The sequence below is a fragment of the Oncorhynchus nerka genome, linkage group LG21, assembly GCF_034236695.1.
Source record: "Oncorhynchus nerka isolate Pitt River linkage group LG21, Oner_Uvic_2.0, whole genome shotgun sequence".
NCBI classification, from domain to species: domain Eukaryota; kingdom Metazoa; phylum Chordata; class Actinopteri; order Salmoniformes; family Salmonidae; genus Oncorhynchus; species Oncorhynchus nerka.
This window is the reverse complement of record NC_088416.1, coordinates 30623467-30640727: the sequence shown is the minus strand read 5'-3', so window position 1 is coordinate 30640727 and position 17261 is coordinate 30623467. Positions and strand designations below refer to the sequence as shown.

At 43.7% G+C, this 17261-nt stretch overlaps 1 protein-coding gene across 1 annotated transcript; it reads left to right on the top strand.

Moving 5' to 3' along the window:
* The first annotated feature begins 353 nt into the window (after nt 1-353).
* LOC115110560 (ras-related protein Rab-3D-like) lies at nt 354-16436 on the top strand. Its single transcript, XM_029636320.2, has 5 exons — nt 354-592; nt 4978-5217; nt 12671-12789; nt 12882-13006; nt 13219-16436. Exons 2-5 carry the CDS (start codon nt 4978-4980, stop codon nt 13404-13406), a joined length of 672 nt encoding a protein of 223 aa, XP_029492180.1. The 5' UTR covers nt 354-592; the 3' UTR covers nt 13407-16436.
* The last annotated feature ends 825 nt before the right edge of the window (nt 16437-17261 follow it).

Below are 17261 nucleotides of genomic sequence, written 5' to 3'. Positions count from 1 at the left end.
CTTAACTGACTTGCCTAGTAAAATAAAAGGTAAAATAAAAAAATATCTCATTAGTTTATTTCTAATGATCTGCATTATCATATTTTGAGTTATACTTAATAAATTATGAGGTTGGCAGACTGCAGAGCATCTCTGAAGTTCAGATCAGAAGACTGACCCAGCTCAGAATATTCTCTATATTATTCAACAATTTAATACACATAAACATCAATCAAACATACTGTAAATGCTGCCTTGATTTGTGAAATCTCTTATTTCGAAACAGGCTAGAGCTGAGTAAAGGATCATAAAGTACAGTAAATTTGCTCTCTGGAAGTGTGTGAGAGAGATTATAGCTGTGTGAATACTGTCGTGTGAGGTGATCACAACACTGACTGCTGCGCTCTCGAAGGGTGCTCCTTTGTACACAAACGAGATCCGGGAGCTGCCTGTTCTATTCCACAAACGCTCAGAGGAAAACGGTGAGGCAGAAAGCGGTGGGCGGAAAGAGAATTCAGGTTGTTGAAGAACCTAGGGAACTTTCACTCTTCACTTGAAAGGAAATAACATTGAAGATTAAAGTCAAAGAAATTCCGTTTCCATAGATTAGTAGGTAAGTGGCTGGAAAAAGTTTGGTCAATATTTTCTGCACCTTTGTCCAGCTTCCTTCATGTCCAAACGAAAATAATTTGCTGGGCATTATATTCTCGTTTACTTAACTCAATTTAATATACACTGGACTTAGTTTTACATGTTTCTATAATGCGACAACAGGTTTTCGAGACATCGCCAATTAATCATCGAGGCTCGAGCACCTGGTGCGATTTGAAGAACCGAAAGGACAAATTGTCAGCTATGGATTTTCTTCACCCCCATTCTCTGTATAGGGTCTACTTTGGCAGTTCTATATCATATAGAGATATAGCTGTCAAACTCTAGGCGGCATTTACCTTATCCCTACAGTTTTCAGCCATTCACGACTCTCATGTGAACTTAAATCCCGACGCTGTTTCAACGTTTTGAAACGTCAAATCGTCGTTTGCTGTGGCCTTTGCATTAGCAAGAAATAATCCGTCAAATTTAAAAAAAAAAAGCACATATCTATACAGCTATGGGTGCCTCCATCTGACAAAACTACACCTCCCGAGTTACGCTTACATACAGGTGTTCAGAACACGCTCCATGGCTAATTAGCACAGGTGGTCGTCCTCCACTGACCAAAAAACACATAGGTTTGATGCCGTTCACTCCTTTCCAGCCATTATTAGGAGTCGTCCTCTACTGACCAACCCTATCAAGGTGTATCAATTCAACCTTTTTAAATGATTTCTCACTGATATGAAAGATAAGTTCCTGTATGCTTCCAAAACAGACGCTTGTTAATGTTCAGATTGAGCATCGGGGCTCTTAACAAAACTCCCCCATACAGAAGATGCCTTTGTCCAATGATTTTATGTGTAATGTAATGAAACTGAGAGTCATGATCAAGGGCTTATAGAGATGTAGAATGGACACTTGACAACTTTCAATATGATGGGTAGAGAGTGAGTTGACAAGTATAGGCCTACTTTTTGTGCTATTAATTTGAGCTTGTCCAGGTATACTGAAACCACAAAATTTTTCACCTGTGTTTACGACCATTCTTTAATAGGGAACAGACAGCTGCCAACCAATCAAGAGCTAATTTCCTATAACAGCCAGGGACCTTACTCTGCAAACAGTGCCAGCTGAGAGACCACAATAGGCCTTTTCACCATAATGGCCTCTTTTATTTGTTTTACAGAACGAATGCTTCTCCAGTGCATAAAAAATGACTCCCATTTCAACTCTACTAAGTGAGGCCTGTTCTGTGATGACAGTGATGTCAAATCTGTCCCGTCAGAGATGTACCCGATTATTGTGGCAGATGGTGGCATGCCAGTATTAAATTCATCACCCCCTGGTCAAAGTGATCTAATGCTACTTGTCCACAAACAGTTTTGGCCATGTGTTTCTCAACACTTCATCATCCAGTAACTTTGGTCTCTAATATCTTAGTATAATTTGGACAGTATGATTGCAGCATTGGGATGGCTTATATAATATTATTATTGTACAATGGGATATTGAATTGAGTGATATTGGATATTGTAGGCTACTCATTGCCTCAGCAGCACAACAGTTGTCACAGATTTAGGGTAGAAAAACAGTTTCCCAAAATATTATTTTGCCTCAAGACTTCTTGAGCCACAGTGTAAATGTGCATGATGTGACCAGGATTTAGCAGGCTTACGTTCTGAGAGGAAAACAACATTTGATCCAATGGGTTTCCCGCATATTCTTTGTACACACAGTGTGGGACCAATGATCCAATGACTTTAGACCCACAAAGCAATGGTCAGATGAAAGTTTGATTGGTGCCATGTGATAGGGGATTATAGTACAGACCTGATTTTGCACAGAATCATTTTGGCCTTTACATCATACATTTGCCTTATTTAACATTTACCGCACAGATCATCCCCCATGTTTCAAGTAAGGGGCAGTGGACTCACTTCTCACACCCCTATAATCTCAGTGGGCACAAATATGGAATCATAGAGATACAGCTTCAACAAGAGATTTTCTTTGCCCCACAATAGTGTCTGTGGATTAGAGGTCGACCGATTAATAGGAATGACCAATTTAATTAGGGCCGATTTCAAGTTTTCATAACAAAACGGTAATCGCCATTTTTGGACACCGATCATGGCCGATTACATTGCACTCCACGAGGAGACTGCGTGGCAGGCTGACTACCTGTTATGCGAGTGCAGCAAGGAGCCAAGGTAAGGTGCTAGCTAGCATTAAACGTATCTTATAAAAACCAATAAATCTTAACATAATCACTAGTGAACTACACATGGTTGATGATATTACTAGTTTATCTAGCTTGTCCTGTGTTGCATATAAATCAATGCGGTGCCTGTTAATTTATCATTGAATCCCAGCCTACTTTGCCAAATGGGTGATTTAACAAGCGCATTCGCAAAAAAAGCACTGTCATTGCACCAATGTGTACCTAACCATAAACACCTTTCTTAAAATCAATACACAAGTATATATTTTTAAACCTGCATATTTAGTTAATATTGCCTGCTAACATGAATTTCTTTTAACTAGGGAAATTGTGTCACTTCTCTTGCATTCTGTGCAACAGAGTCGGGGTATATGCAGCAGTTTAGTCCGCCTGGCTCGTTGCGAATTGTGTGAAGACCATTTCTTCCTAACAAATACAGCCAACTTCGCCAAACAGGGGAAGATTTAACAAAAGCGCATTTGCGAAAAAAGCACAATCGTTGCACGAATGTACCTAACCATAAACATCAATGCCTTTCTTAAAATCAATACACAGAAATATATATTATTTTAAACCTGCATATTTAGTTCAAAGAAATTCATGTTAGCAGGCAATATTAAACTAGAGAAATTGTGTCACTTGCGTTCATTGCATGCAGAGTCAGGGTATATGCAACAGTTTGGGCTGCCTGGCTCGTTGCAAACTAATTTGCCAGAATTGTACGTAATTATGACATAACATTGAAGGTTGTGCAATGTAACAGCAATATTTAGACTTATGGATGCAACCCATTAGATAAAATACGGAACAGTTCCCTATTTCACTGAAAGAATAAATGTTTTGTTTTCGAAATTATAGTTTCTGGATCTGACCATATTAATGACCTAAGGCTCGTATTTCTGTGTGTTATTATAATTAAGTCTATGATTTGATGGAGCAGTCTGACTGAGCGGTGGTAGGCAGCAGCAGGCTCGTAAGCATTCATTCAAACAGCACTTTACTGCGTTTGCCAGCAGCTCTTCGCTGTGCTTCAAGCGTTGCGCTGTTTATGACTTCAAGCCTATCAACTCCCGAGATTAGGCTGGCAATACTAAAGTACTTATTAGAACATCCAATAGTCAAAGGTATATGAAATATAAATGGTATAGAGAGAAATAGTCCTATTATAACTACAGCCTAAAACTTCTTACCTGGGAATATTGAATATGAAAGCTGGTGGTTCCTTTTAACATGTTCTCATGTTCTGAGCAAGGAACTTACACGTTAGCTTTTTTTACATGGCACATATTGCACCTTTACTTTCTTTGTTTTTGCATTATTTAAACCAAATTTAACATGTTTCATTATTTATTTGAGACTAAATAGATTTTATTGATGTATTAAGTTAAAGTGTTCATTGTTCATTCAGTATTGTTGTAATTTGTCATTATTACAAATATATATAAATAAAAATTGGGCGATTTAATCGGTATCGGCTTTTTTGGTCCTTCAATAATCGGCACCGGCTTTTTTTGGTCCTCCAATAATCGGTATCGGCGTTGAAAAATCATAATCGGTCGACCTCTACTGTGGACCGTCTTCTACATTCCCCTTTGATGTTAAATATCACTACTTCTTAAGATGGCCATGCTGAGCTAGCTGGCCTGGCCCACTAATGGGCCTGGCAGCTATGTTCTTGACCGGTTTTCAAGGAGACAGTCCTCATCAGAAGGAAGCTGTAGTGTGCAGCCCTGATTGTCCAGCTGAGGATGAGGGGGGAGGCCATGGACTCTCCTTTCACACCCATTCCTTGCAGTCATTACACCCACTTTTAGGAACAAGTGACAGACACTAAAAGGTCTTTATAGTGTGCAATTTGATACCCAGTGGCAGATGCTGCAGCCTGCTAGTGACTGAGTCATAATAGCTATGATGAGCAGGTTTTGAAAACTCCCCGCAACATACTGGATCATAACAATTTAGGGGACTGGGCCTGGCCTGTTGATTTTACCTACCAACTTTTGAGTTGTATTGGTATGAAATTCAAAGACTCATATCAAATGTTATTAGTCACATGCGCCGACTACAACAGGTGTAGACCTTAGTGAAATGCTTACTTACGAGCCCCTAACCTGATGATTTGGTGTTTAATTCACCCTGAGCTGTAGTATCACCTCTCACACCTCTGCCTTCCCTTCTAGATGGCGTCAGTGAATGACTCTCGCCTTCAGCAGCAGCCTGCCCAGAAGGATGCGGCTGACCAGAACTTTGACTACATGTTCAAGCTGCTGATCATTGGCAACAGCAGTGTGGGGAAGACCAGCTTCCTGTTCCGCTATGCTGATGACTCCTTCACCCCAGCCTTTGTCTCCACTGTGGGCATAGACTTCAAGGTCAAGACCGTCTTCCGCAATGAGAAAAGGATAAAGCTACAGATATGGGTGAGTTAGCCTTATGCATTTTGTCCCACATGCCAGCTATGGTCTCTACAACATGATTGCCACCTTTGTGCCACATTTTTGCCATCATAGTGGACTCTCATACACATCCCATCAAGAGGAAAGTTGTCCTCTGTATTAAACCAGAATATAAATCCATAGACCAAATCCTTCACTATTGAATTGAGTTTTTCTGACAGGTGGCTGATAATTCTATAGTGGGTCAATCACAAACCTTCATCTGCAAGGCCCTTGCATTTTACACAGTGGTGTAAAAATACTTTACAATACATTTTTGACAAATTTTACTCCATTTTATTCCAAAGAAAATATGTACTTTTTTACTCCCATACACTTTCCTTGACACCCAAAAGTATACATTACATTTCGAATGCTCAGTAAGGACCTCAATATGGTCCAATTCACACACCTATCAATATAATGCCTCTGGTGAACTCACTAAACACAAATACTGCATTTTTAAAATATGTCTGAGTGTTGGTGTGTGCCCCTGGCTTTCTGTAAGTCACGCCATCGGGTTTGCTTAATATAAGGAATTAGGTTTATAGCATGTCATTTTTTACCTTTACTCAAGTATGACAATTTAGTCATTTTTCCACCAATGATTTTACCCTCCGTCTCTCTTGTATGTTTTGCAGAAAACTTGGTTTCTCATCTCAAGCTACTGCAGTGTGTTGTTGCTGCTTGTACCACATGCTCTAGAGACTAAGGCTGTGTTTGGACAGGCAGACCAATTCTGATCCATTTTCCACTTATTGGTCTTTTGACCAACCACATCAGATCTTTTTCAGAGCTGAACTGATTGGTCAAAAGAACCGATTGGAAATAAATATAATGTTCTGTGGAAATACTTGAATTACAGGGCTACCAGAAGTGTAGAATTTATTACAATGTAGCCTAGTCCCCTGACGTCTGAAAGTGTTTCAAGACAAACTATTTCCACGTACAGTGAATGCTGTTTAAACAAGACAAACACCCTATATGGTATTCTATTCAATCAAGATGAATCAGCAGCAACCGTGTCCACACCAATGTACACACCAAAACCAAGCTGACTGACGCACTGACCCTGTTTCCACCTAGGACACATGATTTGGCTTAATGTTGTCAGTGGTGGCTGGGATCACTGAATGCCATCTGATGAGTTTCAAATCAGAGAAGAATAAAACCCTCCTCAGTTTGCCTCATACATTGGAGGTGTGGAAGTAGCAACCATGTCCAATAAATGAGCCCTGGCTTCGAGAGCAAGTGTACAGTTAATGAACAACCCTATGTGGAATGGCCAGGGGCGTTTAATCCGCAGTGTCCTGTTTTCACTCGAACCCTCTGAGCCTCGCCTCTCTATGGAGGGTGTACAGGTGGTGCCCTGTCCACACTGCTGCAAGCTTTCCTCCGCGTCTGTGGCATGAGAAGGGCTTGAAATGATTTTTTTATCATGGTTTTAAAAATGAGTTTAATTTGAAGCCTTCTATAGTACCATTATGGTTCTACTTTCTCAACCTGAACCATACTGTTTATTCTAGGAGGATACACCACATGGCAATATGTTAACTGCACAATGACACACCTGGTGTCGGAACCACAAAGCCCAGGGCTTAGAGTGTCCCTGCTTTGTGTGGGCGGCAGGACCAGGTGACGCATGCTGAGAAGGGTCCTAGTGACATCAATGGCTCTGACCCCCAACCATTTTACACTCATTGTCCTCATGCATATGCTTTTGGACAGTATTTTCTTTACTTGTTGTATAGATAGTTATGGAGACAGTGTATTTGGTTAGTGCTACTGTAAGATCCATTACCCTGCCAAATATTTGATCATGTCTGCTCATATCAGGTAAGATATGCATCTGGTATCCTTCATTCATAAATTAAACAAAAATGACGCAGACTCTCCTTCTGGGTAAGGTCATTTAACAGAAGTACACCGCTGCGGATACACCGACTCACACACTTACAGAGCACTTGTCTCTCTAGCCCGGCACCTGCTCTAAGTTAAGAATAGCTCTATTTTTTGCAATCTCTAAATCGGTGGTAGTTCGTTCTGGCTGACTACCCTGCACACTATTAGCCCTAATGAAACATTCATAAACACCCCCCCACTATTCAGTGATGTAAAGTCCTCCAATGCAAATGAGGGACCCAAGCCAGGTTACCAAGCGACGGCCAAGGATCGTTGCCGTGCCAATTTAATCTCCTCACCTGCTTGACTATTTATTTTTCATGTTAACCTTTTCCAGGGAAGCCACTCTGACATCACACTCAACCTCTACTTAATTGAAAGATGTTTCCGATAAACAGGTCTCTACAGCTCTGCGGCACCAGAGAGCTGTTATCGACATCTGACGCTCTCCGTGTTCTTTTTGTTCTTACTGGGTTTTTGTTAGTGGGCCAGGGTTTGTTGTTCGACAAGAAGTTCTGTTGACGGACATGGCAAATGTAGGTGTTACTCTGTTTAATCATGTATCTGACACTTTAATTTCTAATAGTCTGAAGTTAACAGTGGCTTTGGGTGGGAAGGTTTCGGCTGATAGTGCTTTGTCCTATCACAGAAATATGTTTATTTATGTCAAATATCTATTTTGTATGTTAACAAAAACATATTAATTGTAGTCTTTTCTAGACCTGAATATTTACAAGCGTATACACACTAGAGGTCGACCGATTAATCAAAATGTCCGATTAATTCGGGCCGATTTCAACTTTTCATAACAATCGGAAATTGGTATTTTTGGATGCCAATTCTGCCCCCCCCCCAAAAAAAAATGTTTTTGCACCTTTATTTAATTAGGCAGGTCAGTTAAGAACACATTCTTATTTTCAATGACGGCCTAGGAACGGTGGGTTGACTGCCTTGTTCAGGGGCAGAACGACAGATTTTTACCTTGTCTGCTCAGGGATTCAATCTTGCCACCTTACAGTTAACTAGTCCAACGCTCTAACCACCTGCCTCACAAGGAGACTGCCTGTTACGCAAATGCAGTAAGAAGCCAAGGTAAGTTGCTAGCTAGCATTAAACTTGTCTTATAAAAAACAATCAATCAATCAATCATAATCACTAGTTATAACTACACATGGTTGATGATATTACTAGTTTATCTAGCGTGTCCTGCGTTGTATATAATCGATGCGGTGCGCATTCACGAAAAAGGACTGTCGTTGCTCCAACGTGTACCTAACCATAAACATCAATGCCTTTCTTAAAATCAATACACACAAGTATATATATCCTTTTAACATGTTCTCATGTTCTGAGCAAGGAACTTAAACGTTAGTGTAGTATTAGCTAGCTACATAGTTGTCTTTGCTGTCTTCGTATCCAAGATAATTGTGTAGTTAGAGTGTGTAGTCTTAGAGTGATTATCTTAATTTACCGAGGTTAGCTAGCCAGCTATTTTGTCGTCCTTAACGTAGGAGACACTCCTAGCTAGCCAATAGCCAGCCAACGTCTACTGAATAGAACTTTCGCATTCCGGTCGCATTCCGCTTCGCTCCACAGGTAGTATCACAATTTCATTTCATTACAGTCCCAACGGTGTGATTTGTTTGATCGTAGCTAGCTACATAGCTAGTTACATAGCCGTATTTGTTTCAAAGATAATTGTGTAGTCTAGAGCGATTTTCTAGGTTAGCTAGCCAGCTATTGTCGTTCTCCTAACGCAACGTAACGTAACCAACACTGCTAGCTAGCCCCCGAAAAGCAGCATTGTAGAAACTTCACACTCAACGGAACGACTTGATTAGGGTAGTGTCAACAACGCAGCTAGCCTACCTCAGCAGTACTGTATCATTTTAATCATTTTAGTCAATTAGATTCTTGCTACGTAAGCTTAACTTTCTGAACATTCGAGACGTGTAGTCCACTTGTCATTCCAATCTCCTCTGCATTAGCGTAGCCTCTTCTCTAGCCTGTCAACTATGTGTCTGTCTATCCCTGTTCTCTCCTCTCTGCACAGACCATACAAACGCTCCCACACCGCATGGCGCGGCCACCTAATCTGGTGGTCCCAGCGCGCACGACCCACGTGGAGTTCAGGTCTCCGGTAGCCTCTGGAACTGCCGATCTGCGGCCAACAAGGCAGAGTTCATCTCAGCCTATGCCTCCCTCAGTCCTCGACTTCTTGGCACTGACGGAAACATGGATCACCACAGACAACACTGCTACTCCTACTGCTCTCTCTTCGTCTGCCCACGTGTTCTCGCACACCCGAGAGCTTCTGGTCAGCGGGGTGGTGGCACCGGGATCCTCATCTCTCCCAAGTGGTCATTCTCTCTTTCTCCCTTACCCATCTGTCTATCGCCTCCTTTGAATTCCATGCTGTCACAGTTACCAGCCCTTTCAAGCTTAACATCCTTATCATTTATCGCCCTCCAGGTTCCCTCGGAGAGTGCATCAATGAGCTTGATGCCTTGATAAGCTCCTTTCCTGAGGACAGCTCACCTCTCACAGTTCTGGGCGACTTTAACCTCCCCACGTCTACCTTTGACTCATTCCTCTCTGCCTCCTTCTTTCCACTCCTCTCCTCTTTTGACCTCACCCTCTCACCTTCCCCCTACTCACAAGGCAGGCAATACGCTCGACCTCATCTTTACTAGATGCTGTTCCTCCACTAACCTCATTGCAACTCCCCTCCAAGTCTCCGACCACTACCTTGTATCCTTTTCCCTCTCGCTCTCATCCAACACTTCCCCACTGCCCCTACTCGGATGGTATCGCGCCGTCCCAACCTTCGCTCTCTCTCCCCGCTACTCTCTCCTCTTCCATCCTATCATCTCTTCCCTCTGCTCAAACCTTCTCCAACCTATCTCCTGATTCTGCCTCCTCAACCCTCCTCTCCTCCCTTTCTGCATCCTTTGACTCTCTATGTCCCCTATCCTCCAGGCCGGCTCGGTCCTCCCCTCCCGCTCCGTGGCTCGACGACTCATTGCGAGCTCACAGAACAGGGCTCCGGGCAGCCGAGCGGAAATGGAGGAAAACTACCTCCCTGCGGACCTGGCATCCTTTCACTCCTCCTCTCTACATTTTCCTCCTCTGTCTCTGCTGCTAAAGCCACTTTCTACCACTCTAAATTCCAAGCATCTGCCTCTAACCCTAGGAAGCTCTTTGCCACCTTCTCCTCCCTCTTGAATCCTCCTCCCCCTCCCCCTCCTCCCTCTCTGCAGATGACTTCGTCAACCATTTTGAAAAGAAGGTCGACGACATCCGATCCTCGTTTGCTAAGTCAAAGCGACACCGCTGGTTCTGCTCACACTGCCCTACCCTGTGCTCTGACCTCTTTCTCCCCTCTCTCTCCAGATGACATCTCGCGTCTTGTGACGGCCGGCCGCCCAACAACCTGCCCGCTTGACCCTATCCCCTCCTCTCTTCTCCAGACCATCTCCGGTGACCTTCTCCCTTACCTCACCTCGCTCATCAACTCATCCCTGACCGCTGGCTACGTCCCTCCCGTCTTCAAGAGAGCGAGAGTTGCACCCCTTCTGAAAAAACCTACACTCGATCCCTCCGATGTCAACAACTACAGACCAGTATCCCTTCTTTCTTTTCTCTCCAAAACTCTTGAACGTGCCGTCCTTGGCCAGCTCTCCCGCTATCTCTCTCAGAATGACCTTGATCCAAATCAGTCAGGTTTCAAGACTAGTCATTCAACTGAGACTGCTCTTCTCTGTATCACGGAGGCGCTCCGCACTGCTAAAGCTAACTCTCTCTCCTCTGCTCTCATCCTTCTAGACCTATCGGCTGCCTTCGATACTGTGAACCATCAGATCCTCCTCTCCACCCTCTCCGAGTTGGGCATCTCCGGCGCGGCCCACGCTTGGATTGCGTCCTACCTGACAGGTCGCTCCTACCAGGTGGCGTGGCGAGAATCCGTCTCCTCACCACGTGCTCTCACCACTGGTGTCCCCCAGGGCTCTGTTCTAGGCCCTCTCCCTATTCTCGCTATACACCAAGTCATTTGGCTCTGTCATAACCTCACATGGTCTCTCCTATCATTGCTATTCAGACGACACACAATTAATCTTCTCCTTTCCCCTTCTGACGACCAGGTAATCGCATCTCTGCATGTCTGGCAGACATATCAGTGTGGATGACGGATCATCACCTCAAGCTGAACCTCGGCAAGACGGAGCTGCTCTTCCTCCCGGGAAGGACTGCCCGTTCCATGATCTCGCCATCACGGTTGACAACTCCATTGTGTCCTCCTCCCAGAGCGCTAAGAACCTTGGCATGATCCTGGACAACACCCTGTCGTTCTCAAATAACATCAAGGTGGTGGCCCGTTCCTGTGGGTTCATGCTCTACAACATCCGCAGAGTACGACCCTGCCTCACACAGGAAGCGGCGCAGGTCCTAATCCAGGCACTTGTCATCTCCCGTCTGGATTACTGCAACTCGCTGTTGGCTGGGCTCCCTGCCTGTGCCATTAAACCCTACAACTCATCCAGAACGCCGCAGCCCGTCTGGTGTTCAACCTTCCCAAGTTCTCTCCACGTCACCCCGCTCCTCCGCTCTCTCCACTGGCTTCCAGTTGAAGCTCGCATCCGCTACAAGACCATGGTGCTTGCCTACGGAGCTGTGAGGGGAACGGCACCTCAGTACCTCCAGGCTCTGATCAGGCCCTACACCCAAACAAGGGCACTGCGTTCATCCACCTCTGGCCTGCTCGCCTCCCTACCGCTGAGGAAGTACAGTTCCCGCTCAGCCCAGTCAAAACTGTTCGCTGCTCTGGCCCCCAATGGTGGAACAAACTCCCTCACGCCAGGACAGCGGAGTCAATCACCACCTTCCGGAGACACCTGAAACCCCACCTCTTTAAGGAATACCTAGGATAGGATAAAGTAATCCTTCTCACCCCCCCCTTAAAAGACCTAGATGCACTATTGTAAAGTGGCTGTTCCACTGGATGTCATAAGGTGAAAGCACCAATTTGTAAGTCGCTCTGGATAAGAGCGTCTGCTAAATGACTTAAATGTAAATGTAAATGTTAGCTTTCTTACATGGCACATATTGCACTTTTACTTTCTTCTCCAACACTTTGTTTTTGCATTATTTAAACCAAATTGAACATGTTTCATTATTTATTTGACGCTAAATTGATTTTATTGATGTGTTATATTAAGTTTAAATAAGTGTTCATTCAGTATTGTTGTAATTGTCATTATTACAAATAAATGTAAAAGAAATGTGCAAAAAATATTTTAAAAGAAAATCGGCCGATTAATCGGTATCTGCTTTTTTTTGGTCTTCCAATAATCGTTATCAGCGTTGAAAAATCATAGTTGGTTGACCTCTAATACACACACACACATTCACCTCTAGCATCTCAAGTCTGTTGGTCTTAGTCAATGTTGCCCCCTTCTGGTCTCACAAAATACCACACAATTTAACATGTTCCCAAACCCAACCTGTAAAGAATGACCATACATCATGTTCCCCACAGGACACAGCGGGACAGGAGCGCTACCGTACCATCACCACAGCCTACTACAGAGGAGCCATGGGCTTCCTGCTCATGTATGACATCACCAACCAGGACTCCTTCAACGCTGTGCAGGACTGGTGAGTGAAAGGTGGAAGGTTCCATCATTTCCATATTGACCCTGCTGCCTTCTCAGACTGTGCATTCGTCTACTCTCACCTCGGTCATACAGGGCAACTCAGATTAAGACATACTCTTGGGACAACGCACAGGTGATCCTGGTGGGAAACAAGTGTGAACTGGAGGATGACAGGCTCGTCCCCACAGAGGATAGTCAGAGACTGGCCAAAGATCTTGGTGAGTAGTATCCACGACAGCATGCAGTCTTCGCAAAGACTATACACCAAGAGGTCACACTACCACAGCATACTGACCTCATGAGAACACACTTACACACAGATATAGCAGGGGACACCGAACCATTAAGCCTAAATATCTCATCTGCTTTTCTTGAAATCTCTCCACAGTAAGTAATTACTCTACTCAATTTCCCCGTGTCTGTCTGACAGGGTACCAGTTCTTCGAGGCCAGCGCCAAGGACAACATCAACGTGAAGCAGGTGTTTGAGCGGCTGGTAGACGTCATCTGTGAGAAGATGAACGAGAGCATGGGCGGAGATGCCAACATGTTGTCCAATCACAGGAGCACCAGTCTACAGGACTCTCCTCCAGAGAACCATGGGGGCTGTGGCTGCTAAATCCCACCTCATTTCTCCTCACAGCCCCACACCAAACCCCGTCACTGTGCCTGAAGTATAGAGAGTACACCTCACAAACTACACCCCCTAACACAGCCACTACAGTGAAAACCATAAAGCAGCTAGCTGAGATAACCATCGGTCCCCTCCCCTCAGTCCATCCAGTGTTATCCCACATATCCCCTGTTCTAGTTTCTGTATTCCCTGAAAAGGCTGTGTACTGTGCCCCCCCCCCCCCCCAGCCTCTACCACATGGCATCCCCTCTGCTCTTCTGGCACAAAAGAAATGTAAGTACTGTATTTATTGTGCGAAACCTTTTTAATGGCTTTATTTTTAAAGCAAAGGTAGTTCAAATCAGCTTAAAAAAGTGCCAATCTGAAGAAGATTTGTCATAATGAAATAGTTTCCAGTAGTCATTATTTTAGGTCATTGTTGTGTTCAGAGTTTAATTAATGAAAATATAATAGTTCAAGACTCAAACAGAGCAGAAGGTGCTTTTGTTTTGGATGCCCCCTGGCTAGGTGCTCTGCTTTGAATGTATTCATTGGACTTAACTTCTCTGAAACCAAAACCGGACAGAAAACAGCACCCCAAAACCTGATAAAAACATTTAACAAAAAACGTTTTTTGTCATATCCTTGATCAAAATCTAAATGTAACTTATTAATGAAGATGACATCATCCAGACAATCACAAAACTGAGTTATTCTGCTGCTTTGGCCTTTTGCTTCCTCATTCCCTGACCTCCATGCTTTACTCTGTGACACTGAAGATGCTATTTTGCCATGTCCTCAGAATAATTGTGCACTACTATTCTTGAGACTTTCTTAACCACTACTGCTTATAGGAAAGAGAAGGTGAAAAAGTATGTTCCAAACAATCTCAATGTTAAAGCAATGTTGTGCTCCAGGATATTTGTCTGGGAGGAAGTCGTATAACACTAGTGACACTGACACGCGTCATGTGATCTGCTCTGGCATGTCCTCACTCACCCCTCTGTGCCTCCCCTTCCTACTCATTGTTCTTACAATTTCCAACCTGATTGCACAAGGCTTCAACAGTGTCCTGTAATCTGGATGTGCCAGTGTAAACTGCCTGCATTACTTGCATGATGTTACTGTACTGTTCTTACATCTAAGTTACTGTCTATGAAGTAGCCTAATTAAAGCGTGGTGATTGGCCAAGCATGACACCCATGTTAATTCATTTTCCAAATCATATGCTTAAACAGAAAGACAAATGGTGCACCTAAAGCATGTACAGTACATTCCATTGTACTGCTTGGATGGCTTCAGTAGAAAAAATATGCATCTCTCTAACTGGACTGGAGAGACATGCATCTCCCTGTTCTCCGGCCCTCTGTTACTCACAGACACTGCCATTTCCCTATCACTAGCCCCACACTGTTCACTGGTCCTGTTACTCACAGACACTGCCATTTCCCTATCACTAGCCCTACACTGTTCACTGGTCCTCTGTTACTCACAGACACTGCCATTTCCCTATCACTAGCCCCACACTGTTCACTGGTCCTCTGTTACTCACAGACACTGCCATTTCCCTATCACTAGCCCCACACTGTTCACTGGTCCTCTGTTACTCACAGACACTGCCATTTCCCTATCACTAGCCCCACACTGTTCACTGGTCCTCTGTTACTCACAGACACTGCCATTTTCCTATCACTAGCCCCACACTGTTCACTGGTCCTCTGTTACTCACAGACACTGCCATTTCCCTATCACTAGCCCCACACTGTTCACTGGTCCTCTGTTACTCACAGACACTGCCATTTCCCTATCACTAGCCCCACACTGTTCACTGGTCCTCTGTTACTCACAGACACTGCCATTTCCCTATCACTAGCCCCACACTGTTCACTGGTCCTCTGTTACTCACAGACACTGACATTTCCCCATCACTAGCCCCACACTGTTCACTGGTCCTCTGTTACTCACAGACACTGCCATTTCCCTATCACTAGCCCCACACTGTTCACTGGTCCTCTGTTACTCACAGACACTGACATTTCCCTATCACTAGCCCCACACTGTTCACTGGTCCTCTGTTACTCACAGACACTGACATTTCCCTATCACTAGCCCCACACTGTTCACTGGTCCTCTGTTACTCACAGTGACTGCCATTTCCCTATCACTAGCCCCACACTGTTCACTGGCCATCAGTTAGGGACAGGCACGGTCTCGGCGGGATAGCAGCCTTATGTTTTTACGCCAAAGCACTGCTAAAGCTGAGGGGTTGGGTCAAAGCCCGCCAAAAGTATTCATGAGCGCCTACTCTCTCCAATTGCTTATCACACCTATCCACCTGGAAGCACAGCTGATACTGACTCGTTGTTTGATATTAGCTGGCTGATTTGTATCAAGTGATCTCCTCTGTTCATCTCCTACCACAAGCAAGTGGTCTCCCCTGTTCATCTCCTACCACGAGCAAGTGGTCTCGTTGTGGTGTGAAATATTTGACTGGAGACTTAACTGTTAACCTTTTTATAGCTGTGTAAAAACACTATACCCACATTACATCTGCATTATGCCCAAGTTGTAAAGCTTTCTGGGTGATGTTTGTCAGTGTATTTAAATAGTTTTTCTTTCTGCTGCTGAAGGTAACTGGATTGAAAGTGGTGAGGTTTTACTGAAAGTACTGAGGAGGACTTCTCTAAATCACATGCTGATGCACTGATACCCAGTTTATCTAAATACTTCAATGTCAGTTGATTAAAAGGACCCATAACATATCTTTTGATAATTATGTTCATCTGAAGTTGTAAGTTAATCATTTTATCCTTTTAATTTCTTTCTGTGGAATTGGTTAGTTTTTGTGTAGTATGGCATTCCATAGGTTATATAGGAGGTTTGTTATACTATTAAGGGGGAACTATACTGTTGTGTCAATGTATATTTGTTTTGTTCCAATTTTTAAGGCTCTCTGTCTGATGGAAAATCTTATTAGAAAAGGCATATACATTGCATGTGTTTATGAAAATAAAGACTTCATTACAAAATATAAAATCTTGAGTTGTTGTTTTATTGTGCCATCCTGATGCTAAATCGTTTAGATGATTAGAACTTGTGAAAGCACAACATCTATGCAGTCAAGCGGACAAAGCCTTGAGACCCATGTTCTATGTGGTTAGGTTAGTCTTTATGGTGATATCATTAATAATTTATGGCCTTACGTCCTACCTCCCTTCCCATTTGGATAAGGGGGGGTTGTGGTGTTTTTGTTATCTAACGACACAGAAAACCACACTGCTGTGGTCCTCCTCAACAATAAGAGGTTTCCTGGTGCCCTTTCCTGTCACCTACCAGTTAACCACAGCCTTTGTGTCCTTTGCAGTTAATCTTCTTGCAATGTTTTGTAACCTTTTTATATTTTTACATCATACTGTAGTCTTCCATCATATACTGGTGCCTATCAGTGATCTTCCTTAGTGCCAAATGAGAAATCCTCAGCCTGAGCCCACTAAAGTCAAGTGATGTAGGCCAGGCTAAATGACATTCAAATGATGTAGGGTTGGGATGAGCCTAAACGCCCCCATGCTTATCACGGGACACTACCCCTTGCAATACAGATAACGCAGGTCGAGCTCAAAAACATGGGTGTAGGTCAGAGATAAGAGACCGTTTACGCTGAGTTGTGAGTTCACTGGCTCCATGTGGGTTTTCAGTTATTAGGCCTACCCTATTACCTGCGTATGTCTGCCACGTGCCTCCTTTGTTCCTCACAATAAGGAACTTCAATTATGCATGTCGAAAAAATAGCCCACTACAACTAAATGCAGTTGTCACTTAGAGTTGTGTTGTGGCCCTCAGCTTTCTTCAAGGTTCCCTGTG